Source organism: Artemia sp. Qi Xiang Cuo, chromosome 2, assembly GCF_049724085.1.
Source record: "Artemia sp. Qi Xiang Cuo chromosome 2, ASM4972408v1, whole genome shotgun sequence".
In the NCBI taxonomy this organism is placed as follows: Eukaryota; Metazoa; Arthropoda; class Branchiopoda; order Anostraca; family Artemiidae; genus Artemia; species Artemia sp. Qi Xiang Cuo.
Window position 1 is genome coordinate 49,671,035 of NC_142795.1, and position 26,348 is coordinate 49,697,382.

At 35.1% G+C, this 26,348-nt stretch overlaps 1 protein-coding gene across 2 annotated transcripts in view; it reads left to right on the forward strand.

Moving 5' to 3' along the window:
* The window catches only part of LOC148955328 (transmembrane protein 33-like), a 57,022-nt gene extending 34,373 nt beyond the window's left edge, over window positions 1-22,649 (forward strand). For both annotated transcript variants that reach the window (XM_089108155.1, XM_089108156.1), the window contains exons 2-6: window positions 14,461-14,766; window positions 17,180-17,361; window positions 18,709-18,776; window positions 21,150-21,280; window positions 22,366-22,649. In XM_089108155.1, coding sequence (XP_088964281.1) covers window positions 14,585-14,766; window positions 17,180-17,361; window positions 18,709-18,776; window positions 21,150-21,280; window positions 22,366-22,585 — 783 coding nt within the window. In that variant the 5' untranslated portion in view covers window positions 14,461-14,584 and the 3' untranslated portion in view covers window positions 22,586-22,649. The remainder of the gene's footprint in view (window positions 1-14,460; window positions 14,767-17,179; window positions 17,362-18,708; window positions 18,777-21,149; window positions 21,281-22,365) is intronic.
* Window positions 22,650-26,348: the final 3,699 nt, after the last annotated feature.

A 26,348-nucleotide genomic window follows, 5' to 3' on the forward strand; every position in this document is an offset into this window, starting at 1 on the left:
CCCTACAATCACTTTCGGCTATTAAAAATGGGCACTAGCCCTTTGAATTTCCAATCGAATCAGCCTTTTTTGAAGTTTCTACGACAACGCTTTCGATAAAAAAAACCTTATATGCCCCCAGGGCCTAACTTACAACCCTTGCCTTGAGGCCTTTGGGGGAGCGTCTCCTCAGAAACATAATTTCTATCTGGAAATAAACTACGCTGAACAAAATGGCAATCTCAAAATTTTGATTCGATGTGTTTGGGGAAATGGTTGGCGTGGACGGGGTGTTAGTTGCCTTCCAATCACTTTCGACTATTAAAAAGGGCACAAGCCACTCCAATTTCCAATCGAATGAGCCCTTTTCGAAGCTTTTACGACAACTCTTTCGATACGAAGTGCCCTGGTCTAAAAAAAAAAAAACAATACATTGTGCCAACATCGTTCTTTACTTAGGCAGCGCTATTGCGCTGCCTATGATAAATTTGGGAACTTATGGTTTTAGTGGGTCTTTAATAAGTGCAAATGCTAGTTTTCCTTAAATCGTTTGAAATGTGGTCTGAAACCCCTTTTACGTACGGGAGACCAAGATAAACTGAATTTTCTCTTTGATCTGTGTTTACTGTGTCACTGATAACTTTTCAAAACGTTTTTCAATCAAAGAATGTATCAAACTAATATGATAACCATTCCCAAATAAAACACCTCTAAGGTGGTCTAGCTCCGATTCCAGGAAACGTGATGAACAAACCTGCAATGCTCTATCAACTAGGGAAGTGACCTCTCCTCTATTCACCGCAGGATAATGATAAGAGGTATAATTTAAGAAACGGTCACTATGTGTAGGTTTTCTATAGACCCCAAACTCAAAACATGTATCATTATGGTGCACCAGGACATCCAAGAAAGGATCTACCTCTATCTACGTCTAATTCTTGAGTAAATTTGAGTTTTGGATGACTCATATTTCGGTTTTCTTAAAAGAGAAGCCTATACTTTTGTAATCCCTGAAATAAATGTTGAATCACCTTCGTGTTCACAAAATCAAACGCGTCGTCAACCACTTGGGTCTCAAAGGGTGTCTGCAAGGAATGCAATTATTAAATCAGAAATCAAATGATAGAGTTTTCCAACTTTTTTAATTACTGGCTTGTTGATTTGAGTTATAGACGTATATTTAAAATTATAAATCTATGGTTTGAGTGAATGAATTTTTTCTTTTTGTTTGCCAGTTGTTTGCTAGTATCTGTCGATGGCAGTGCAAATCGCGGATATTGGTGAATGACTCGCTTTGTGGTTGTTAGGTATTTGGTTTTAATTCTTCTAATTTGTCTTTTATTAAATTTTATTCATCTTTTAATTTTGGGTTTTTCATGGTTTTTATTGGTTTGTTTTTTCACATTGACATTCCACGTTTGCTTTGGTTTTTCTTAGTCTTTTTTGGCATTTTGCTTAAATATTTTTTTTTTTTACGCTGAAGAACAGAGGCGGTTGTCGTTTCGAAAATTTGCTTTGTGTGTGTTCTCAGTATTTTCGTTTTGCCTTAAACGCCCCCATTTTTGATCGTTTCTTCTTTAGATTATGGCAGGCCAATATGGTTTATGGAATTATCTATATTATTTTTCAATCAAGACTAGGCCTCCCTGATTGAAAGGTAAAAAACACCCATCTGAACCACATATTTGAATCAACGAAACGTATTTGATTCGTATTTTGTTGCAAAACAGAGTAAAAGGTAATATTTTTTGCCATTGTGAGTTTCTTATGGAGAAGATCTTGAGAAACTTCAGTTGCATTCATTTGGCGTTTGACATCTATTGTTCAGGATAAGGTTGATTTTGGCTACTTTTTTGTAATCCAAGTTATTTTTTTCCTTAGCATAGTTAAAAAAATCCCGTCTGGTTAATCCATCATTGAAGTTAAAATAATGAAAAAAGCTAGAAAAAAAGATGACACATCAGTGCAAACCATGCAAAAGAATGACTTTCCTTTATGTTCAAGGTGAGGGTTCTTTACGATGCTAGGCTTATTTAACCCCCAGAAAATACCCCCCTTCCCCCTAGAAAATCCTCATCTCCCCCGGATAATTCCCTCCACATGCAAAAATGAGCAGCTACGTGGAAAGTATGACAAGCGAAAGTAATGAAGAAATGAAGAAATTTCGAAATATTCTACCAATAGTCAAAAATATCGACATACAATGTATGTGTAGACTGTTTTATAGTTTTTATTTTTATTTTTTAATTTTAGTTATTTTTCCTTCTTTCTGGGAAGTTGAGTTATCATAGCAGGGTAAGATACAGTTTAATATTGTGGCTGTGGGGGTAATATCAACCTCAAAGTCAAACTTGTGAGACATTTCGAAGTTTTTGAACAAAACAATGACCTCAAAATTTGGTTTGATATTGTAGGGTTAGAAAAGACTCAGAGCAGAAAAAGAACAGAGAGAGAGAGAGAGGGTGGTTGCCTTCCAGTAGCATTCTGTCTTAAAAAGGACACAAGAACTTCCAGTTTTCAGTCGAATGATCCCCATTCCAAGTTTCAAAAAAATAGACCCTTCAATTTGAAGTGGGCCAGAAAAAAGGTTTGGGTCCTTTTTTGTCCTGCTTTTTGAGGCAAAGAATATTTTTCTCGTTTTCCTTCTGCAGTGGGGTTTTGTTAGTCCAATGTTTCATTTAAGTTTCAAGCCAATCAAAAATAATTGATGTTCTTTTGGCCCCTTGTTAGAGGAGGGACCAATCCTTTGAATAATTTCTCACATAAAATGTTAATGATCTTTTTGACCAAGAATATACTCTCTGAAAGTTTTTCATGCCACTGAACTCCCAAGATCAAGCATACCACCCCGCCCTTTTTCTATTATGAAATATATCTCTAAAGAATTGACAGTTCGCATAATTCACGTCCTTAACCCATGGGCTCTGGGGGTTATGTCATTATTGGATGCAAATCTTTTGGTATTTTCAACTACCCTGGACAAAATGGGTTCCTCGTAATGCTAATCAGGTATCCTAAGGGGTTAAAAAAGGACCAGACATAAAAAAGGACTGTAGGACAGGGGTTGGTTGCTCTCTGATCACTTTTGACTTTTTAAAAAAAGCACCAGAACATTCAGTTTTCGATCGAATGAGCATCCTCCAAAGTTTCTCTGACTACGAGATGAACTGATGAGGAGGAAACCCCAGTAGTATCGATATATGCAATCCTACGGGAGGTTGTATAAAGCGACCAAACACTCTATATTATGGACCTATAAAGTGACCAAACACGTTATATTTCGGAACCATAATGCGACCAAACAAGCAGACAGGTTTTTCTGTGGTCATTACCCAAAACTAAGATGATTTCCTGTCTTAATATATCGGAAGTGTATATCATTTAGAGTGATCCTAGCCTCTAGTCAAGACAGTTTTTGTTAGAAATGCGTCGTGGGCAATTACAGGACGAGGAAAGGAATTGTACAGTCAGAATTGTTTTAACTTGTATCATTACGAAGAATATAGATATGTAGCCAAGATGAGAATAATACGAGAATTATTTTAACTGGATTCTATGGAAGTGGTAAAAAGGATTCTATTTGCGAAAAGCGATTCCATCTGCATAACTCTGCTCTGAATGATCTTAATTGGTGATTGAATAATAGGGGTGAAACAAAGCTCGATAACATACTTAGTTGGATTGTATGAAGGTGGTTAAAAAGGGTTAAACTACTTGCCAGTTAAAGTAAGTCTGAGAGGATGGTAAGTCTCATGCAACTTGACATAAATGTTAGAATGACATCATATGTATCAGTCTATGGAAACGGTTACTGCTGACAAGGTGATCATGGGACTTAGTTTTACTTCTTGGCTGTGTTCTGTATAATACGTAACTACCATTTGAGCAGTGTTGCCAATATAAAATATGCTTTAGCATTGTAGTATACTAAAAAGTTAGGCCTGGGAAGGATTTGGAAAACAATCAGAAATTAAATAAAAAAAGAGCTTTTCAACTGAAAGCGAAGAACAGATTTGAAACCTATTTGAACAGATTATTCTTTATACGAAGGGGGTTGTCTCCTCCTTAGCTCCTTACTCTTTACGGTGAAGTTTTGCTTTTTTTCCAGATTTTTTTTCTCTGAAAATTTACGAATGGAAAGATAAGATTTTTCAAAGCACAAAAAATACTTTTGTTTAATGAGCAAGGTGTTGAGAAGAAGGCAGTCCCCCTCATACACAGAGTTATTTATGTTTGTTTTAAGTTTTATACTTGATCCTTACTTTAGTTGAAAACGTTTTTCTATTTGTTTAATTACATCTGATGAAATTGTAAAGTTTTATGAATACAATACTTTTGGTAACGCAGAAGAAACGATCAATATTTCAATAATCTTTGTTTGGATTTTGATGGGTAATCAAACAGTTCGTGGCAATGAACTGTAAGTACGGAGCGGCCCAGCTCAATAGTAACTGAAACTCTAAAAAACTTAATTTTGATACCAATTGATATATCAAAAGAGTTGGCTTATTATGCTAATTCCAAATATATAACCTTCATTAAATTTAGTACGAGCCTGAGTAAATTTGTCTAATTTTCTAAGAAAGAGGTAAAGACCCCCTCGAAGTCATATAATTTTAATGAAAAATACACCATCGGATTCAGTGTATCAAAGAACCCTGTTGTAGAGGTTCAAGCTCGTATCTACAAAAATGTGGAATTTTGTCATTTTTGCGAGAAGAAAGGTCAAGGATGCGTGTTTATTATTATTTTTTTCCATTGATGTTCGTGCAACTCCAACAGCCTTTGACAGCTAAGGGAGGGCTCACTCTGATAAAAAATAAAGGTTACAGTGCCCTTTTTAAATGACTAAAGTATCTGGAGGGTAACTAGGCCCCCCTTTAGTCCATCAGTTCCCCAAAATCTTTTCATCAAAATTTTGAGATAGCTTTTTTCTTCAGCATAGTTGAAAGGCCCAATAAATGTATCTTTAGACATAAAATGACCCCCTACAGCCCCTAGGGAAAGGTTTTTAAGGTGTAAAATTTACCTATTGTTTCACTTGTTATTGGGAATAGGCATGCGCTTTTCGGGTGAGGAGGGGAGGAAGAATTTTCTGCTGGGAGGATTTTACACGGAGAGAATTTTCCATTGAGAGGGAAGTTTCCAGGGGGTGAACTTTTCAGGGGAAATTTTACACTTGGTGAATTGGCCAGAATTCCTTCACGAAATTTCTTTATAGGTTTTGCTTTTTCTTTACCGATTCAATTTGGGCGTGGAGATGTTAAGAGTAATTATCCGGGGTAAATTTTCGCCAGGATTGAGTTGCCCAGAGGATATTTCTGTGGGGAGGGGGGTTTTTCCTTGGAGCCAGGTATCCTGGCCTTATTAAAAAAAAAAAATCAGAAATTAAGTAACGAGCAACATTAAAACTAAAAACGAACAGAAATTATTACGTATATGAGGGGGGTTGCCCCCTCCTCAACAGGCAAGTTGTCTTAGGGGCGTGCCAGGAATAGAAAAAAAGAAAATTTTAGTACTAATTTATAGCACAAATTAAGTATACCAGTAATACTGAAAATATAAAAAAAATTATATATACGTATATGTGTATAAATAAAATACATAATTCCTTGCTGAGTTACTACTGGAGTCACCGTAACGACAAAAAAAGAAAAGAAAACACTATCCAAATTATCTACTATACTCCTTCGCACATCTCAAACAACAAAAGAAGAAGAAAAAAATGACAAATAATAGCTTAGGACTCATTAATAGAACACATTTTTTCCTTGAGTTTACTTCTATATTTTTCAAACCATTTTATATCATTAATTATCATATTATTACTAATCCATAAAGGGTCGTTTATTTGGAACAACAAGTAACTTATTTTTAAGTGCCGAAAAACTGTAGCATGAAGAGCGAGGTATTGAGGAGGGGGGAAACCCCCCTCATATACGTAATAATTTCTTTTCGTTTTAAGTTTTAATGTTGCTCCTTACTTTCAGTCGATTTTTTTTTTTTTTAATGAATCTTAGAGACAACCATTATTATAAAGGCATTGAAAAAAGTATGTCAATTAAAGTTAAAGTATATAAAAATCGAAAAAGTAATTAATTAAAAAATTACACAAAACAATAGCCTACTTACAAAAACTAAGATATAAACTCCCAGCATTCAGTTCTGTTGAGCAATGCCGAAGCGTTGGATACCCGGCTCAATAGCAACCGAAACTCTAAAAAAACGGATACCAGTAGATATGTAAAAAAAAAAATCGGATTTTTATGCTGATTTCAAATATATAAGTTTCATTAAGGTTATTCCTACCATTAAAAGTTACGAGTCCGAAAAAAAATTGCCTTATTTTCGACAAAAAGGACAAAAACCCCATAAAAGTGGTAGAATCTTGATGAAAGTCAAACCATTAGATTCAGCGTATCCGAAAACCCTACTGTAAAATTTTAAAGTTCCTATCTGCAAAAATGTGGAATTTTGTATTTTTTGCCAGAAGAAAGATCACGGATGCGTGTGAGGATACGTGGGAGGGTCTCCATGGAGGATGTTTTCATGGGGGAAGGGACTTTTCTATGAAGGGGGACGCCGGATTTCCCAGCATTATTTAAAAAAAGATCAGAAATTAAATAAAAAAAATAAGTTTTTTCAACTGAAAGTAAGGACCAACATTAAAACGTAAACCGAACAGAAATTATTAAGTATATGAGGGGGGGTTCACCCCCTAGTCAATACCTCGCTCTTTAAGCTAAAATTTTTTTGTACTTTCAAAAGAGCTATCTATTCTAATTAAACGGCCTGGGTGATTCAGGGGCTTGGGATTCGAACAAAATTCGAACTTTAGCGTAAAGAGCGAGGTATTGACTAGGAGACAAATCCCCACATATATGTAATAACGTATGTGTAATTAAAAACAATAAAAAAAAACAAGCGATACAAGCGAAACTTTAAAAATGGGAATTTTGATGTCAATAAATATATCAAAAGAATGGGCTTATAATGCTGATCCTAAATATTTAAGTGGAACTAAAATCAAACTTAGGTTATTATAAGGTTATTATTAGTTAAAAAAAGTAAAACTAATATGCAAATTTCGTTTTAATTATTCATGTACAGTGAGTCAAATTCAAAACATGCATTAATTCGAAAACGTTCAGAAAATAACTAAAAAAAAAACAAGTTTTTTTAATTGAAAGTAACGAGCGACATTAAAACTTAAAATGAACAGAAATTATTCCGTATATGAAAGGGGATGTCCCCTCTTCAACTCCCCGCTCTTTACGCTAAAGTTTTTTATTGTTTTAAAAAGTAGAGCTTTGAGAAAAAGACGAACTTTTGCGTAAAGAGCGGGGCGTTGAGGAGGGGACAGCCTTTCATATACGGAATGATTCCTGTTCGTTTTAAGTTTTAATGTCGCTCGTTACTTTCAATTAAAAAAAAAAATGAGTTAATTTTTTAACAATATCGACAGTTTTGAACTTGGTTATCAAACACCAGAATATTTAATGCCTTTAGATTCATTTGTTCATAAAAAGTAACGTATAATCGAAGTAGTTTGTCCAAAGTAAAACATTAAAACTAAGATTAAGAAGATCGAATAAAGTTTTTTAATTCAATATTTTTAATTTAATTTCGAATAGCAAAAACCAATATATTTGGCACCTTTATACTTCATAACTGTAAAAAATTAAATCTTTTCCAAAGCGAACTAGATAAATACAATCGCTCCTGGAAAAATAGATAAATGATCATAAAACACAAGAAACGTACTCGTTCATGCGGAAAATATAGAAATTTCCGGCATTCCGTTCAGGGGAAACAATTGTCATTATAATAGCTTTACAGAGCAGCTCATGGGTACTCTGGTAATGTAAGCAAAAGTTGATGGCAATTTTTTTACCCAAGCTACCCCTTATTAAGTTGTTTTCCTTGTGTTTTCGTTAATTATATAAACTTTCTTGTGTACTAATAACTGCACTAATTACTAATAAACAAATACATATTTAGATCGCCATAAATAGCTGATTATTTGATTTAGTGTTATCAATAGTTAGGCTCTCATACTTTCGTTATAGGGTCAAAATCTATTGGGAGGCAGTCAACGATGGGGTAACTCACATTTTTTTTATGGTTTTTCCATATTCTGCCTTTTTTCTGTTGGTTTTCTTATAATTACTTTATAGTCCCGAATTTCCAGGAGGGGGGGGCATGACCCCCCTGCCGGTGCCCATGAGTGATTCAATAAAAATAACTAATGTGAACTATTTACGCTCTTCTCAAGGTTGTCATATTGGCTCATTTCTCGCCAGACTGGCTTATTTTAATGGTGACTGGCGAGAAAATTTTGAATTTACCCGCCGGCTTAGGTTTTGACCAATTTTATAGGGATCTGGCTTATTTTTTGGTGTGAACTCCTTTTCCGGGGAGAAATTATTTTCTTCAACAACCCATAGGTTCAAGGTTTTTAATTATTAATACCATATTTACACAACATATTAAATTCCCGACAGAGAGAAAACTCGACAGAGTCGGGATTAACCACGACGGAATATGGCTGTATGGGTTTGACAGAGCCCATACAGCATTTGAATCCAATAATTTTCACTACATATAACAAAGCTATAATCTCTGTGTGCACGAAAGGCTGCAAAAGACGAACTAAAGGCCTTGATTTGTCAATTCTTCCAATAGGTCCAGGGTTATGTTGTCGGAGATTGCGTTTGGTGCTGTATAATCACAAACCCACAAATTAAAAAAAAATGTAACACGTGGTTGGTTTTATCTTACCGAGGAGGGTTGATACTGGTAAGAATGAAGCAATGAGGTTTTTTCTATCGTAAAAGCGAATCCTAAAAATAAAAAGCCGTCCGCCGTTGGAGAAGATCTTGTATTACCTGCTGCTATTAAAATGGTTGAAGTAGTACATGGAAGGGAATATGGCGATGACATTCGAAAAAGTCCTTTGTCAAACGGCAATGTCTCGAATAGACTTTCTGATATTAACAAGGACAAATTAGTGCAGCTTACTACAATAATTTAAAAAAAGCACAAAATTTTCAATTTAGTTGGACGAAACAACTGATATTACTAAATTGGTTCAGTTTTTAGTATGTGTCAGGTACATTTATAAAGAAAACATGGAGGAAGAACTGTTATTTTGTAATCCTGTGAAAGACTACAGGGAAATACATACATTGAAAAGTTGACGAATTTTTAAAAACTGAAGGTTTGGAATGGAAAAATTGCTGTGGAATATGCACAAATGGTGTATTTGTGATGACGGGCAAAAATATTGGTTTTTAATAATTTTTTCAAGCTGCTTATAATGATCATATAACTTTTACGCACTGCCTTATTCACTGAGAGGCCCTTGCAGCAAAACAATTAGCACCAGAATTGAAAAAATTGCTTCAGGATGCTGTTAAGATTATGAATACTATTAAGAGCCATGCTCTTAACAGCATATCTCTGTAGAATTAGAACTGAATTTCCCACAATCGGTGATATGGCGGTAAATGTTCTTCTGCCATTCTGCCAAGAGGTGCGAGCCGTGTAGATAGTATTTACTGCACTTCAGACCTCATGAAAAAGGTGACGAAGATTGAAAACGTTGTGATACTTTTCACAAATCACACGGCTTTATTTACGACAGTCAACTTTGATCCAGACAAGACCGTAGTATCGACGTCAAAATAACAAGCATTTTGGAGAATAGATCCAAATATATTACGAGAAAAAGGGACCAGAACAATAATTCGAAGTAAAGTAAAAGAATTACGAAGAGTTTACGCTGAACAAACAGGCGTTGCCAGTTTTGGATTACGTTCAAAGCAAAAATAGTTTATTTCATTATAGGCCTTGAAAAGCAACAGAGAAGAGAGACAGAAGCCCTCAAACGCCATCTGTTTAGGACGTTAACAGATCTAAAGGAAGAAATAGATTTAGGGCAAAGCATTTGGTAGGAGTATTACGAAATAAAACAACAAATAAGACAAATTGAAGAAAAAGAGTTCGAAACCTTCAAGATAAAAAAAAGATTACAAGAGTTGGAAGGATTAAGACTGGTAACGATGTCAGAAAAAACTAAAGCGCATGCAAAGAGAAACGAAAACCGTATTGGGAAAGTCAGAACCAAAAACGGTGGAACAACATTAGATCAAACGAGAATATAAAAAGAAACTGCCTCCTTTTACAGGGTGTTGTACAATAAAAAACCTCCCGTTGAAAACACCACAGAGAACTGCTTCCGTGATTTCCAATCCGTATACTAGATTATAGATGAATACAATGTACGGCTAGGGCAAAAAGTTATGAAACATGAATCAGAAAAAATAATATCCGGGTGAATAAATGGAATATCGGTAGAAAGTGCTGGGCTAAGCTGTGATTTTTATAATTTAACTTGGAGCGAAATCGGAGAATTTTTGTTGAAAGTACTAAATGAATTTGGGTCTAGAGGATACCCTGAAAGTGAACTGTTAATTATATCACTGTTACATAAGGGTGGACCTAGAGAAGACCTCCGAAACTGGCGACCAATCTCCTTAACAAACTGAGACTATAGAATATGTACTAAAGTATGGTCTAAACGACTAGAGATAAGTTCAGCAAAAATAGTGGGAGATTACCAGCACGGTGGAATAAAAAGCAGGAAAGCCCAACATGTTCTGACAGTTCTCAGAGACCTTTGCCTTCGGTGAGATAAAGAAAAACGATACAAAAAGTGTTAGGCTGGAACCTACTAGCCCTAGTTGGCGCTGACGTAGTGAAGGTGTATGATTCCGTAATACGGGAAATGTTCAGGTAATTAATGTGACTAAAGATGAATTTTCGAAAGGAAGTCATAGATAAATTAGAAAGAATATATTCTGCACTGAAAGTGGTTATAAAAGTGAATGGAAGACTGACGACAATAATAAACCTAGAAAGAGGTCTGCTGCAAGGGGACTCTTGTTCTGGAACGCTATTTGAATTATATCTTGACCCACTCTTTCGGTATGTAGAAGAAATAATGTGCGGTGTTCAAGTTTCTGAAAATGTTTTTTCTGAAAAGTGCAGCTTTCTTAGATGGCTGAAATTTTATCACAGGAAGTGAAAAAGATGTGAAAACTGTGTGTAAGGGGTTGCATCATGGGCGTAGGCAGCATTAGGCAGCATATTGTCTAGTATTATGACGACATAGCAAGAAACTGTTGGCTCCCGGTTGTCGGAAAAGCGCGAATATTGGGCCTGACTTTTGAGAATGTGCTGAACACAATACATATTTGGGAGGAAAAGGTGAATAAAATAGTCGGGATATTGAGTCAACCGAGAAAAAACCTTTTCAAAACGATGTTCGAAATAGTTCTGTATGTCAATACATATTGCCTCACACTATTATTTTACACTGCTCCTCTTTTCGCATTACCTGAAAACCTTGCCAAACAAATTGAAAGAGCCATCTGGAGATTTGTTTGGACGGGGAAAATTGAAAAGTTACAAATAAAAATGCTATATCTTCCTGTGGAATTGGGCGGAACTGAGGTGGCAGATTTCAGGGTATTATGCAAGACGCTCTTCCTCAGAAACATTTGCGAACTTGTGGTTAAAGGGGAGCCATCAACTGCAATTATGAGGCAGTGGTTTCTCCCTATAGTGAATGAGGATGCAGAAGAGAAGGTGAAAAATTAAGAAAAAAAAATTCCTAACCCTCTGCGGTGGATTTTCAGCCGTCTGAAGAAATCAAAGGAATTAGGAGCACTGGGATGTGACTTCGGGAATGAGGAACTAAAGAAGGTATCGGGGGATGTTCTTAGAAGTGAGAAAGAACCAAATTACAGAGCTAGAAAAAAGGAACCGTTCATTCATATTCATTTATCTTTTTAAAGTCGAAGTGAATTGCCGTTTAGTTATGAACAGAAAGAGTTTGTGTACTGCATGATTTATGGAATCTTACCCTTTACTGACAGAGTTAGTCGCATATTGAAAACCCAAACGCCTACTTGTTCAATGTGTGGAGACGAAGTGCTTGACGGACTGATGCCTGAATTGATTCAATGCCCCTCGAACGGTGGATTACCCCAAAGATTATTGGAAATATTAGGAAATGAAGGAATAAAAACAACGTCTGTAGAAGAAAAAAAGAAAGCTCTAAAGCTGTCCTTTTGTGTTAAAGATAAGTCAAGGAACTATGCGCTGTATCTGTTATTGACAAGTGTTAGCATACATGTGTGGAAAATGCGGAAAAGTCAAAAGCAAGTCAAAATTCCTTTGGCGAATGTTTGGCTTGTAAGCTATGTGGATGACTCGAGACAGAGTCGAGTATAGAGAGAGAGAGTAGATTTAAAATAGATGAATGAAATTGAGTTTTAAATTTGAAAGTTCTGATTTAAATGTTATAAAGTATAACTAGTTTTAACTTGTAAATTTAAATTTTTTTAGGAAATGAAGTTAGTATTAAGATAAAAGATTTTAGATTATATTTTAATGGTTAATGTATGATTTTTGAGTAGCAAAAGGGTATTAAAAAGAATTTATTAGTTTATTTGTGTGTTATTAAAGAAGAATTAGAATGGCGTGCCTAAAGATATTTTAAGGGCACAGCATTCCACTCCTAGGTTTGTTATTGGGTCAAGGGAAGATTGGGAGGATGGAGGATGACGTATAGTTGATTGAGAACAAGGTTTTAAGAAAAGAATTTGTTTATTATTAATTTATTTCCACGGTGAAAGGGGTGCCCTATGGCGGAAGGGCACCGTGCAAAACCAGGAATGGTATTTTTTGTGGTTTTGAATTTTATAGGAGTATACCTTGTTTTCATCTTTTATATTTGGCTACCCAAATTAAAAAATAAAATAAGTTTTTAAACTGGTGTAGGCAATAGTAAAGCTTGAAATTAAGTGAAAAAGATTATTATGTCACCGAGAGGAGAGGAGATGGGATTTTTTAAGTTAAAAAAAATGTTCTTCTGCCATTCAAATCATTTATGAGAAGTTGTTTTCTCTGCTTTAACACTTATTAAATCCCAATTTCGTCCATCGCTAGTCAATGTTGAAGGTGTTACGTCCAGCAGTGTCAAACATTCCACCAAGATTTAATTTGTCGTGCAATAAAAAACAAGCATCTCACTAAATTTTTACTTTAATTTCAATATAATACTAACCACTGATCGACTGCGTTCGAGTATATTCGAGCGAACTATGACGGTCTGAATTTCCTTTTATTCATGTTGTGGCGAAAATGCAATTTTGATGAAAAATATGGCAAATAATTTTTGTAACTACATTAAATAGTGTTTATTTTTGATTTTTTTTATGGTTCCAAACAAATTACAAAATTATATGTCTTCATATGTTTATATATATTGTCATCTAATAAATAAATCATCAAAAAATATCTATTTATGTTTCTTTTGTATTTATTTGGGATCGCCAGGAAACTCGCAATTATAAATGAAACCTTGAATGAAAAAAGTTTAAGAAGCCCTGGTATAGACTAATAGACACTTTCTAAATACAGGGCCACAAGGTAAATCACTTGATTTAAAATTCATTTAGACTTGACTCAAGGAAGCTTCAAACTGTGAAAGATAAATTAAAGAATGAATTGAAATCAGACAAGTACAACAAGCATAGGTCTCTTTGAGTGTATTACATAGCTTTCTAAGGGCAAAAGAATAATCGAAAGATACAAGTGTTAATCCACCGCGGGATCTGGGATGGTTCTTGAATTCTTAGGGTTTGTACAACTATTGCAGATGTTCTACAGATACTGGGAACTCTCTTCAAGACTGGTCTATACAACCCACAGTGAATTTCGGAAAATCTAGGCATAAAATTCAAATTGGTCCCATTTACAAAAGCCACATCTGCCTAATGGGAGGTATCTGAGGGGCAGTCATAACTGGTAGAAAAAGATATTTCGGAATCTCCAACTCAACGACTAGGAAACATGATTTTATGGACTATTCTTCAAATTGTTCGAATTTGATGGGAAAGTTGGCTTACCCCCCCCCCCCGTGGTATTTTAATTTGGACTTTCATTAAAATTAACTTATACTTGGAATCAATTTAACTTGTTGAATACAAATAAAAACATGAAACGTAAATTGTTGGAAGAGTCTATTGCACATTTACACCTATTACAGATTAGTACAGCCTATTTCAAAACAAACGAAAGTAAATTTACTGAAAGACAGACATATCGAAAATACAGTCTGTTTGGAGGTTCTAAGTTCTGTGTTTGTAGTTTCCATAGCTTTACAAGAAACAAAAACTAAATACACGCAATTAGCTTTTAAGTATGCTCTTTGTATTGATTTTTAAGGGGGAATTTGTAAAAAGCAAATGATTAGTAGTCAACTGTTGCATCAGAAACATGTCCATAACCAAATTTGTGTAATATACTCCTCCCATTTTATTTGCATGTTCATGCTTCATAATATCAAGCTTATTCATTCTGTGTGCAGTGTCGTTTAGCATGGTACATAAATTTTGACATTTTTTTCAGTGTTTTTGTGGTGAAAGACGTAAGACAAACCACCAAATATATTTGCAAGTGCATTTCATAAGTAGTATTGTTTGCTTCGGCAAGATAAGTGCTCATATTGGAACCTGCACCTTCCTAGGAAGCAATGTCAAATCAAGGACAGCCATCTGAACAAGAGCAAGCACCACCAGAAGCAAGTACTTCAGATCAGGGAAAATTTACTGCTCTTATTTCATATTTCAAATCTCATCCTTATGATGTTGTACTAGCTGTTACAAGGCTTTTGACTTTGGTTTACAGCTTTGGCTATGTCTTCCCTTTTTTCATGTAAGTATATATAGTGGTACCAGTTTTGGTAGTGGTAGCTTTTTTTTAATTTATCTTCAATTCTGGCTGCCCTAAGTTGGTAATACAATAAAAGTCCATGTACAATTGAAAACACTGCTACTGCCCATGTATTTTGTCTTTGTTCTCTATTTTTTTATTTTTTTTTGTATTGCTCTTTTGTTTTACTTGGGGAGAGGGAGATTTGATGATTTCCTGTCATTTGGTTTCTTGCAAATAAAACTTTTTGTCCAGCATGAATTTTCGTCCAACCACTATTTTGTAGGTTCCTACAAATCATTGTTTTAATGAATTTGGAATGCAATCCCTACACAGACAAAATTACTAAAGATAACCCTGTCACATTGTTGCAGGGATAGCAATTATATTTTCGCTATCTTAGTTCCCTTCTTTCTATGTTTTCTTTGGGGGAGGGCATCATTTAACGAAATTTCATTTTATAGCAAAGGATATTGTGTCTGCCGAAGACCACAGGAAAGAAAAGTTTTAAAGGCTTGCTGATCATTCTTATGCTAGGGATGCAGAATTTTGCTTTAGGTATTACTTTAGAAGGTGATAAAAAAAAATGGGACTTGAAACCTTGGGCTTGTAAAGGAAATGGAATAGAACTTTATTATACTAAATCACATCTTATAGTGATTGAGGGCTTTCCTATGCCATAGAACCTTTCCATGTCGAAAACTGTTGAGAAAACACTTGATTTCTTGAATACATTTGACTGGAGGAACATAGCTTGACTTCTTGATATCTCAAACACGGGAGGAAAGGAGGGCTGACTGTGAAGTCTCCCAGTCAATTGAATTTATGTTGCCCAGCTAACTATTCTTTGTCTGATCTATCCTTAGGTGTGTCAAAAGATGTAATCCTATTAGGCGTAACCCTATTAGCATTGAAGCAGTCCACTATGGTAGTTAAGCAGAGTATACGTGACTATTACTAAACAGAGACATTGTTTTAATCCCTCCGCCCCCTCCACCATGGTTTAAAAGATTTTATTTTATAGGCTATACGAAGTTATTGGTCTGAAGGTTCAAATTATTTTTCTACCCCCCTCGCCCCGCTCACCCAGTAGATTGTAGGTGAAATAACAGGGCCCCGTCAATGCCATAAATGAAAATTTCCATTTCTAAAACTTAAAAACTTTGCATCTTAAATGTCTCCAGTTGGTGGTAAGTTTTGGTGGTTTTCTTGAAGTATTTTCTTCTTTACATTTGTATTCGTAATTTTGCTTTGGAACATCTCTGTATTACTTTGTATATCACTCTTCTTTTTCATTTGTATATAAAAATTCTATTTTGAATCTATCTTCATATTTAGGGGAGGCCCGAATGAAGCAATGACTGAAGGATTAAGCTGCCAATTGTTGTGAGCAAAACGAACAGAGAAGCCTGAAAATTCTTTTGAAGTGTATGTTTTGCTACCCATCAGCCCTGTGAAGATTTTTGGCTAATCCGCTATAAATTTGAGTAGGGAAATGCACTTGATCTCCTGTGGGTGTACCACTGTTTTGTTATAATTGAAACTGGGTATAGATTTGTTTGCAGAAAAGTTTTTGACTTTTCTTGAGCAAGATCACGGTTGAAAAAACTTATGTCTGTTTTACTGCAGCTTTTGTTGTTTCTTCTCTTTTCTATGGTCTTCCAGAAACGATAAAAGTTTTTTGGACCCTTGATTACATTAACATATAAAAATTCGATATTTCACATAAAGAATTAATCTTGATCCTTTATCTTTTCATGTTTTTAAACATATTTATTGCACATATTGTGGTTTGGTATCATGAGTATCAGTATTTGACGGAAAAGACTATTCCAAGTAGTATTATTGCAGAAACTGATTGGACTGCATTGTTGTTCGAACTTTGAATTCTGAAATACGGCAGTGGCACACTGTATACAACGTGCTACCGTTATTTATTCATACCAATACTGCTGTTACTCATGCTTTTCAATGGGAGAATCTTCATTAGTTTCTTTTCCTCTGCCAGATAGTAGTCTATGCTTCAATCAAGTCGGACATCCACCCTAGCTCATGTCATTGGTTTTGGGCTGTCAAATTCATTGAGCTTCTAACTAAAATAGTAATTGAATTTGGTTCTAGAAGCTTATTTGGTGAATTTGATGCACTTAGTTTCGTTGACATTAAGCTTCCATTTTACTGGGCGGGGGGGGGGGGCTCATCATGTTCAACTTCTGTGCTTGTATTGCAAGAAGAAGCTGCAAAAAAAAATAAAAAATCTCCGAAGAACTGATGTTAGAGAAGGGTATTTTGACTAAAAAATTTCGAACTGCTAAACACATGGAACTATGTTCTTGTTGACAGTCATGTATACTTTTGTGTGTGTAAGCGGTCTGTGTACTTCTGAGAGTGTTAACACCAATTCAAATTTTTTCAGGAATCCTCAAGATTGTTACTTCAAGGCCCTTGCTTCCAGTGCGGCCACCTCTGCCCTAAGACTTAATCAACGAGCACCTCCTTTTCAGTTGAGCCAAATTTATTTCGCGCAGCTGCTGCTAGAAGATAGTGCCCATTATTTGTTTTATTCTTTGACGTTTATATATTCACCCCCCTTGACACGTAAGTTGATAACTATATATGTTGATATATGTATAACTATATGTGCAAGTTCTATTGTTCGTCTGTTCAGTCTCTTTAATGATTTTCAACGAAAATTTTTAAGCTATAAATTTCAAATTTTCTGCAAATAATCTTGAAGCGACGAAAATGCAATTCTAAGCTTATATTATATAATAATAATAAATATCAATATATACATATATATATATATATATATATATATATATATATATATATATATATATATATATATATATATATATATATATATATATATATATATATATATACTCTTTGTCTAGTTTGTAAATGTCTATACATACATACTTATATTTTTATATACGATATATATATGTATACAAAAACTCAAGCTAGAAACTTGAAATTTTATGCTAGTAATACTGTAAAAATGAGAATTCAAATTAGCTATAAAAACGAAAAAAAATGCAGAAACTGAAAAGGTGATGTCATGAAATATTCATGACCGGCCAGGGAGCTAGAAACTTAAAATTTTCTGCGAAGAAATCTAGAATCACGAGGAAGCAAACTAGGCTGTTAAAAAAGAAATGATTTAAACTACAAATGTGTACAAAATTTAAATCTATGTGTACATAAATTTAATTGTTTATTTATCTGTATGTCATTCCAGTGATTGCAGCTAAACTATTTAGGCTTGGAATCGAAAATTGGCTGCGAATAATCCCAAAACCGTGAATATGCAAAGTTATATTCAAATCCAAATGTGTAAACTTAACAACAAGTTATGACGTCATTATAACAAGCGTGTGAGTGTCTGACCATAGAGTGCGGAGGGGAGATGACGTTAGGCTAAACCGCTAAATGTGTGAGGGCCAGATGCCTTACCCCTGTATTCGTGAGGGCCGAAAGCCTTAACTGCTAACTGTAGGGACCGGAGGCAGGTGACAAAAAGCTGACGAACCCAGCTTTTATCTCGTATATTTATGTACGAGACTCTGTGTTACTATTCACGCTTAAAAACAGCATCATATCTTATAAAAATGTAGTTAGGTAGTTGATATTTGCATTCTAATATCAGATTTACTAATATCAGATTTTTGTTACGAGTAAGTTCTATATATAATGTAGCTGTATGAGTTTCTGGAGGAGGGGCGCAAATAAATTTTCGCGCTCAAGTGTCAGTCATGTTTTGCACCGGCTGATGCTAGACATAACTGGGTCTTGTTTGTTTTTGTACTGACGGATTTAGCTCTTTTATTATAGATTGTTATATTTAGCTTGTCTAAAGGAAAATGACTTAGATTAAAGTTTTATTGAAACTGAATTTTATTTTATTCTAGAAAATTTCAAACTGAGTTTTCTTTGCAGTTGTTTTGCTGCCTGTTGCACTGTTCGCTATTCTTAATTTCTCCCATGCGTGTTCAGCTTGGCTTGCTGTGAGTACTTCCTTTTTGTTTCTTTATTTTTTTTTCCGTTGGGTGTTCATGAAAAATCTTGATGCTTTTTTTTAAGTAAAAGAAAGCGCAATCTAGAATACCTACCGTTTTTAGACTTAGTCCAATCGTTTTTACCAATGCCCCAGCCACACGCTAGTAACACGTATGAGTAAGAAAGCTTTATCAATGATATGTGTCTTTCCTTGATTTTGACGTCACATTTGTACTACAGAACCCAAAAAATTAAATGGCAAGAAATTTGTTTGAAATTCTGTATTTGACGGTATACATTATTGGCTCTGTAGTTGTGCATAATTTTGCTTTTATCCAACTTGCGTGACTGTAATTTGGCTTAAGAATATCCCATGCTTTTGAGAAATTATTGACCGAATCGACAAATGATAGTCATAATAATCCCATAAAACGTTTTGGATCTGAATGTTTCAGTTCTGGACTATGCCTTTTTGAGCAGACAATTGAAATCTTCTCTGTTTTTTTGTTGTTTTTTTTTCATTGCCGTTGTCAAGTTCTTCGAAACTGTTTTTAGCCATATGTGCAATCAAGTTTGACAAGAATAGTTGCGATCCAATTGTAATCATGCGGTTTTTTCCAATAAATTGCTGTTATGAGAAAAAAACAATTAAGTAGAAATTTTTTTAAAATCTTCCTTTTTTTGAAAAGTTTCTAAATTACTTTCTGTCCGATTTTAAATGCCGTAGTTTTATTATTGGCTAATCCTAGGAATATTCGTAATTTTTTCTGTTTTGGCTCAATAACTAAAATGTCGGATTGTAATATAAATGTTCGGTAAAATTTTAATGTTCAGTCGAAATTTTCGATCAGCCGTAGGTTTGTGGAATAATTGACTTTATAGTATTTTCAGCGTGAATTTGGGTTGGATGGGGAGATGTCCCCCATATGCATTTGTAAAAACGATGGAAATCTTTCGTAATTAGTCTGTAATCGGGAGACTATCAAGTAGGTTCACAGCACAAACAGATTCACACTTCGCAGCAGTGTTTTACATCTCCAATAATAATGGGCTCGTAGCGTTTTTGCTTATGCTTTCAAGGAGAGTTTCACAACTAGAGCATTCTTCAGATAATTTATCAAGAAAAATCCTAGTTTTGCATTATAAGGTCAGCCGTGTCAGTTGGGGTGGGATGGGGGGTGGCTGTATCCGTTCTTAAATTTTTTGCCCCTCTCCTCAAGATTTTGAAACCAAAATTTTTGGGGTGTTTTTATTGAAAATACCCTTTTTTAGTATTTTCGTTGGAAAGAAAATGGAAAAAGGACAAATTTGCCCCCACACCCTTGATATTGGACAATAACCCCCCCCCCCCCCGTAAATCTTTGTCATTTTATGTCACTACATGAGGCAGGTAAGTGTTTATAAAGATGGTTTTACTAAGTTTGACTGCCGAGAAATGCCCATGAGAAAAACAACATGACGGACTCAAAAAAGTTAACTCTTGTTTTGTGATGGAGACCAAACATCCGGGTGGCCCTCCAAAAGTAAATCTTGCGTTTGTTGTAAGAATTAGGCGTGGCTACACGGTAGCGTAGGAACTTAATATTAGTTAAACCTTAAAAAAAAATGTTCCTATAAGAATACAGTGTAAACCTTACTGTAAATGTCAAACTTACTCAGATAAAACGTGAAAAATCAGTCCCCTCCCCATATCGGGGTGCTTGGGTAGTTTTGGAATTAAAATTCATAACCATTATAAAATGTTGTAGACTCTGAACCCGAAGGGAAATTAGATGGTTTTGTCTGAAAGCTTTTTATTTAGAATTACTTCTTTAAAAAGGGCTATAAAAATTCAAACTTACCAGTGCAATTTGACGAAGATGAAGCCAAGAACTGGGTAAAGTAATATTTTCGTTAAAAAATTGTCCTAGAAATTGTTTCATGTAATCGAATATACCTCTAGTTCTTTGACCTACTTTGGGTCCATAACTTTCCAGACTTGAAAGAGTCTAGCTTCAAAATTCTGTATGAAGCTTTACATAAAAAGTCACCTATTTGGAATCTATAACGAAAGACAATTACTTTTTGTAACCTGATATTATTTGAAGAGTTCTGAGCATATTAAACCTAAAGGCCTATTATTTTTAAGTTATTATATTTGTATACATACTTTTTACATAAAAATTCTGTTTGAAGTAAAAAATACACACAAGGGCCATTTTATTTTTACTTTTAGATCCTAAATTTGTTGAAGACTGGCTTCGTCGCCTCTTGGTTAACTAAAAAATATTTTCATGGATTTTTGAGCCCCCCACTCTCTCTCTCTCTCTCTCGTTTCTCCCTTCCTCCCTCCCTCCCCCTGTATGCTGTGTAACTCAAGTACTTTTTTCTTCCTATTACAGCAATTAAATGAGAGCGATTTGCAAATTGGTCGAAAACTGATTGGTTTCATAGAAGCACAGAGAGTGAACATTCTAAGACTTATTGCTTACAGTGAAATACTTCTGATGCCGCTTCTTGTTATTTTAGCACTGTAAGTTTTTTTTTTCTTCTTTTCTGTATGTCTCGTATTGTTTGAAGCTGTCTAACATTTAGTTATTTGATCTTTTATGTTTAAAAAGCTTTTAATGAGAACAAAACCTAACTGAAACAAATATTAAGGTATTATCCAGATTCAGCACGGTTGTTAAGTTTTAAATTTAACAATAAAGCAGAGTTGTCTCTGTGTTTTTCTTACTATATTTTAGTCTTAGTGAATCTAAGTTCAAAATCTTCTTAGAGGTCGTTTGCTATTTTCATTATAAACTTTTTTTTTATTATTTTAGGTGTTTTACTACTTCTTTTTTTCTACTGACTAGAGAATTTAATAATGTTTCAACCGGGCACGTACAATTTTTTTTTCATATTTTCATGCACGCCTAGTCTTCGTGTAATTATTCTCTAGATGCTATGCTAAGAAAACTTTCTTTTATGAACAGCCGTGTTCTCAGGATTCAATTTTGTGTCACCAATCTCCTTTTTCGTAAATCTGCAATAGCCCTTATCGTTTCCGTATATGATATTGTTGTCAAATTGTGCTGATATTTTAACCAATTTTGGTTTACTAAGTCGCTTGGAATAGGAATAAGTAGCGAAAAAGCTATGAAGTAATTGATTGGTTTTTTGGGAGAAACGGATTGTAGTAAAATTACAACAAAGATACTATTGCAACAAGGTCGTCATGGCTTAATGTCGCCTTAGCCATTGCACTGCAGATGGCTCCTCTATCTCATCCTCTTGACAGCTTCTCCTTTGGTAACCTCCTGTAAAATCCAATAAGGGTTTAGTTTGTTTCTCACAATACCTCCTCCTCATTACGGATGGCTATTTACTAACATGATTTTGGGAATAAAGTGTTGTTGCAGACCCTAGCCATTAAAGCTGCTCGTTTGTGACGCATATACTGAATGGACTAGAAAAATGTCTTTTGTAGAATTGCATTGTGTGCCTGATAAAAAAAAGGTCGAGTCAGGGATCTGATTCTTAGGCATCAATCGTTGGGTACTAAATTACAAATATTGAACATTCGATTTATTGCTTCGTTTAATATCACTCTAACATTTTTGTTTTTTACTTCAGCTCCAGTCTTGGTATTTTGAAGATTTTCATGTACTACCGTTTCTTGTCTCTCCGATACTCGTCAAGAAGGAACCCGTACACAAGGAATAGCTTTGCTGAATTCAGGATTGTATTTGAACAGCTGGCAAATAACCCTCGATGTCCAACATTTATCCGAACTTTGATCCACAGAAGTATTAGCTTTATCAGTAGATTAGCTCCAATGGCTGTGCCTACCTAGTAAAGTTGTACTTAATTTTAGCTCTGTCAATAACTAAGTAATAAAATTTGAGTGTTTGTTTAAACTTGTGATGTACTTTTCCTGTTTTTATAAACCAATGTGCCCATGCCTCATCAACCAGTTTGTTAATGAGTCATGTTCCATGGCAACGACAGATTAAGGAACGGTTAAATATTATATATTTTTTTTTAATTCATTAGCAAATTGTTGCGAGCAGTGGTTACAATTGCAACAAACTGAAACATTATCGGTTGTCTTATTCCTTGATCTTTAGCATGAAATTCAAAACTTTTAAAGAAAACAAAAAATAGCTAGTATATTTTTTCAGCTGATAAGAGATGTCGGGCTGTTTTGTATTTCAAAATTGATGGCTTCAGTTTAACACATTTAATTATCCTTTTATATGGTCAGACAAAAATAGGGTGTATATCACACTTTTTTGAAGGAAATTCGAAAGTCATAATGATTCATTCAGTAAATTTTTATTCATTAGCCGCATCTGCAGAGGTGTTTTTACTTCACTGAATGTGGGGTTGAAAAGTCGTGATTGGAAGAAAGGATGCTTCAGTCTCTCTAGCTCGAAGCAGAGCCGTCTCGAGGGGTTGCCCCCTCCCCTCTGTGATATATCAGGTCAGGTGTGTATGGTAGATTTGAGTAAGTCACGCAAGTCAATATTTGACAAATTTTGGAGATCATGGGATCTCTGCTGATAGTATTTGCCAGAATTTTACTAATAAAATATGCTTGATTACTTCCGATAAAACGCTGAAAAATCCTTTTAATTTTCGTAAAATCTCAGGAAATTCCCTGTCTCCAAAAAACCCACATTCTTTTTAGGTTTAAGGCCTGCTGGTCGGAAAAAAATATATCTTTTTTCTAGAATATTCTTTATGTAGTCTTGGTAAAAATATACTTTAAGCAGCTTTCTTCTTAAACATAATTTCTAGGGATGTTTTTTCAATAATGTTGTATTCTTTTGACACCGTGGGAGACATCTTTGACAGAATTCCCAACATATTTGTTGGTTTTTATTCTGGTGGTTTTAATCCGTTGCTGTTTAGTTATTTCTGTGCTGACGCTCAACACTGACAATGTTTGAGGATGAATTTCGTTGCCGAAAATCATATAACATATATCTCTGCGGTTTAATTTTGTGCCTATTTTCCCGAAAATAGGACAGAAAAAAATATAATTTTCAGTAGTTTTGTCTTCTGTGTGTTTTGTAAAGAAACCTGCTTTTTTGAGCAAATAAAATTAAGGGGCAAGGAGGAGATTGGCAACAAATTCACTATTCCTTAATTTCTACTAATGGCTTGAACAGAAAGAGTGGAAAATTTGAGTCAATTTCTATCCCAAAGTTAAACTTGCGTGGCCCGTTAAGTTTGATTTATTGCGTGAATATACTTTTTCAGTAGTTTTGTCTTCTGTGTGTTTTGTAAAGAAACATTTTTTTTTAGCAAATAAAATTAAGGGGCAAGGGGAAGATTGGCAACAAATTCACTACTCCTTAATTTCTACTAATGGCCTGAACAGAAAGAGAGGAAAATTTGAGTCAATTTCTATCCCAAAGTTAAAGTTGCGTGGCCCGTTAAGTTTGATTTATTGCGTGACTTTATTTCTGCTTGTTTTATATTTTAGTACCACTCTGTACTTTTGCCTGAAAAACTTTTTTTTATTAGATGGTTGAAAAAAGGGAGACACGACTAAACAAATGCAGAGCCCCAATATCTGTATTCTTTTTGTAAACACTGCCAAAACAGCTTACAGTTTGAACTCAGCTGCTACAAAATCAATGGGGTATCCATGAGGCTTTTAATATATTATTTTAGCTGGTCCACATGAATTCTTATGATGGTGGTTTCACGTTGGCTAAGAATGCCTGTAACACTATAAGGTACGTAAGAACTAGACCTAGCTTCCGATTGGTAGATTATTTTCAGGTGACGAATCAAATAAAATTTCCCATTCTTACTCTAAGGAGCTGAGTCGCACTCGTATATTCTAGGTACTCTGATGTCAAATTGAAAATTTTCGGCTCATCTCTTTTTACAAGTTTCTTCTTCCAGGCCGTTTGTGGAAGAGGATACCATGCCGCTGAGACAGCACATTACGTTCGAATAGGCATTGGTTAATGGTTTCATTTTTCATGTTACAAAATCCGCAATATATGAGGAAGACCTAGTTCGGCCTTTGAAAGGGGAAAGCTTGAAAATTTAAACTGTCAACACTTGTATTGATCCTGTGATAATATCAGAAAATTACGATGGAAACAGAAATTATTTTCCTGGAAAACTAGATGGCAAATGTAGAGGTAGATTACAGATTGAGGACAGACTCTGCAAAAATTTCGTAGCAACCATGACAACTGACCATGACACGGTCAGAACAGGTTCTGGATTTTGTCTGGTAATTGGTCAGGTTTGTAAATTTTAATGCTCCTAAGTTTGCGATTTGGTCGTCCAGTTTTATAAACCTCTTTTCTCCACTGTGGATTTTTGGACTAAGCCTGTGTATGGGTGCTGTGAGATGACACCCTCCTTTCTTATTGAGGAAATGATTGTTTTGTAAAATAAAAGATTACATTTCTATTCTTGTCCACACAAAAGAGGGAGAGATGAAAGGGCATTATCATGATCGCCATAAGGGAATTTCACAAGAGCAAGTGCTACCATGGGGTTTGATTTTACCAATAGTCCAGTAAATCTACGAAACTCGGGGACAAAATTTTAATATAAAAGATTTTTACACCGTCTTGTAGAGAAAAAAAATTCATTACAATATATCAAAAGTCTCCAAAAATCTCCAGAGCGGAACAGGGGAAAAGTGTAAAAATTCAGGGGCAGATTTACTGTGCGCTCGAACTTCACGTCTGCTCTTTTTCTGTGCGGAGAAATCGAAAAAAGAAATTTATGCTATTTTATCGATGGACTTCGCTTGATTTCTCCCCTTAACAGGGGAGGGGGAGGGGTGAAACAGTATCCTCTAGAGTTGTGTGATATGGCTGGTCAAAATGTTGCCCCCAAGGTTCTTCGACTCGATGATTTAAAAAAACATGATATTAGATTCGAATTTTGCTTTTCTGCAGTGTTTTCACCGTAGGGAAGACAATGCATCGGGCCTTCGGAGTACGTGGGCAGATTTACTTCGACTATATAATAGAAACATAAGATAAAACTAAATGTAAAAAAATGAAACAAATCAGATAACTTTGGTAATCCCTGCAAAAGATAATTACGGTTTTGACCGAACTAAAAAGGATAAGATCAAGGATTTGTACTAAAAATCGTCTTCTTCATTGTTATCAACAAACACATCTTTATTGGAACACACAATCCTTTGGCAGTCTTTGCAAGCAAGTGTGCAAGGCAATCCATTTTTTCGGCAACTACAGCGTGAACTGTCACAGTTGGAACGCGTACAGCTGCAACGAATCACATTTAGCAGATGAGGTGGAGCAGGTCTGATGTCTGTCATGATCGGAGTGAGGCGTCCGTCACGTAATCGCCAACCAAAGTCTTTCGGGTCGAGTTCTGACGCAGTATTACGCCATTCCATTACGTGATAGAAGACTATAAAAATGAAGTTTCGCAACGATGAAGTTGGTGGAAGTCTCTCTGGGTTCACAAAAGTTGATGTCCTTGAGCTGTTCAGTTTTTCAAGAAAAACCCTTTACCTAGCTTTGCTGAGACCCTCCTCTTTCTTAGCCTTGTAGAATCACAGCAAACAATTTTCACCGGCTTGCTGGACTTCTTCCTTGGTAGAA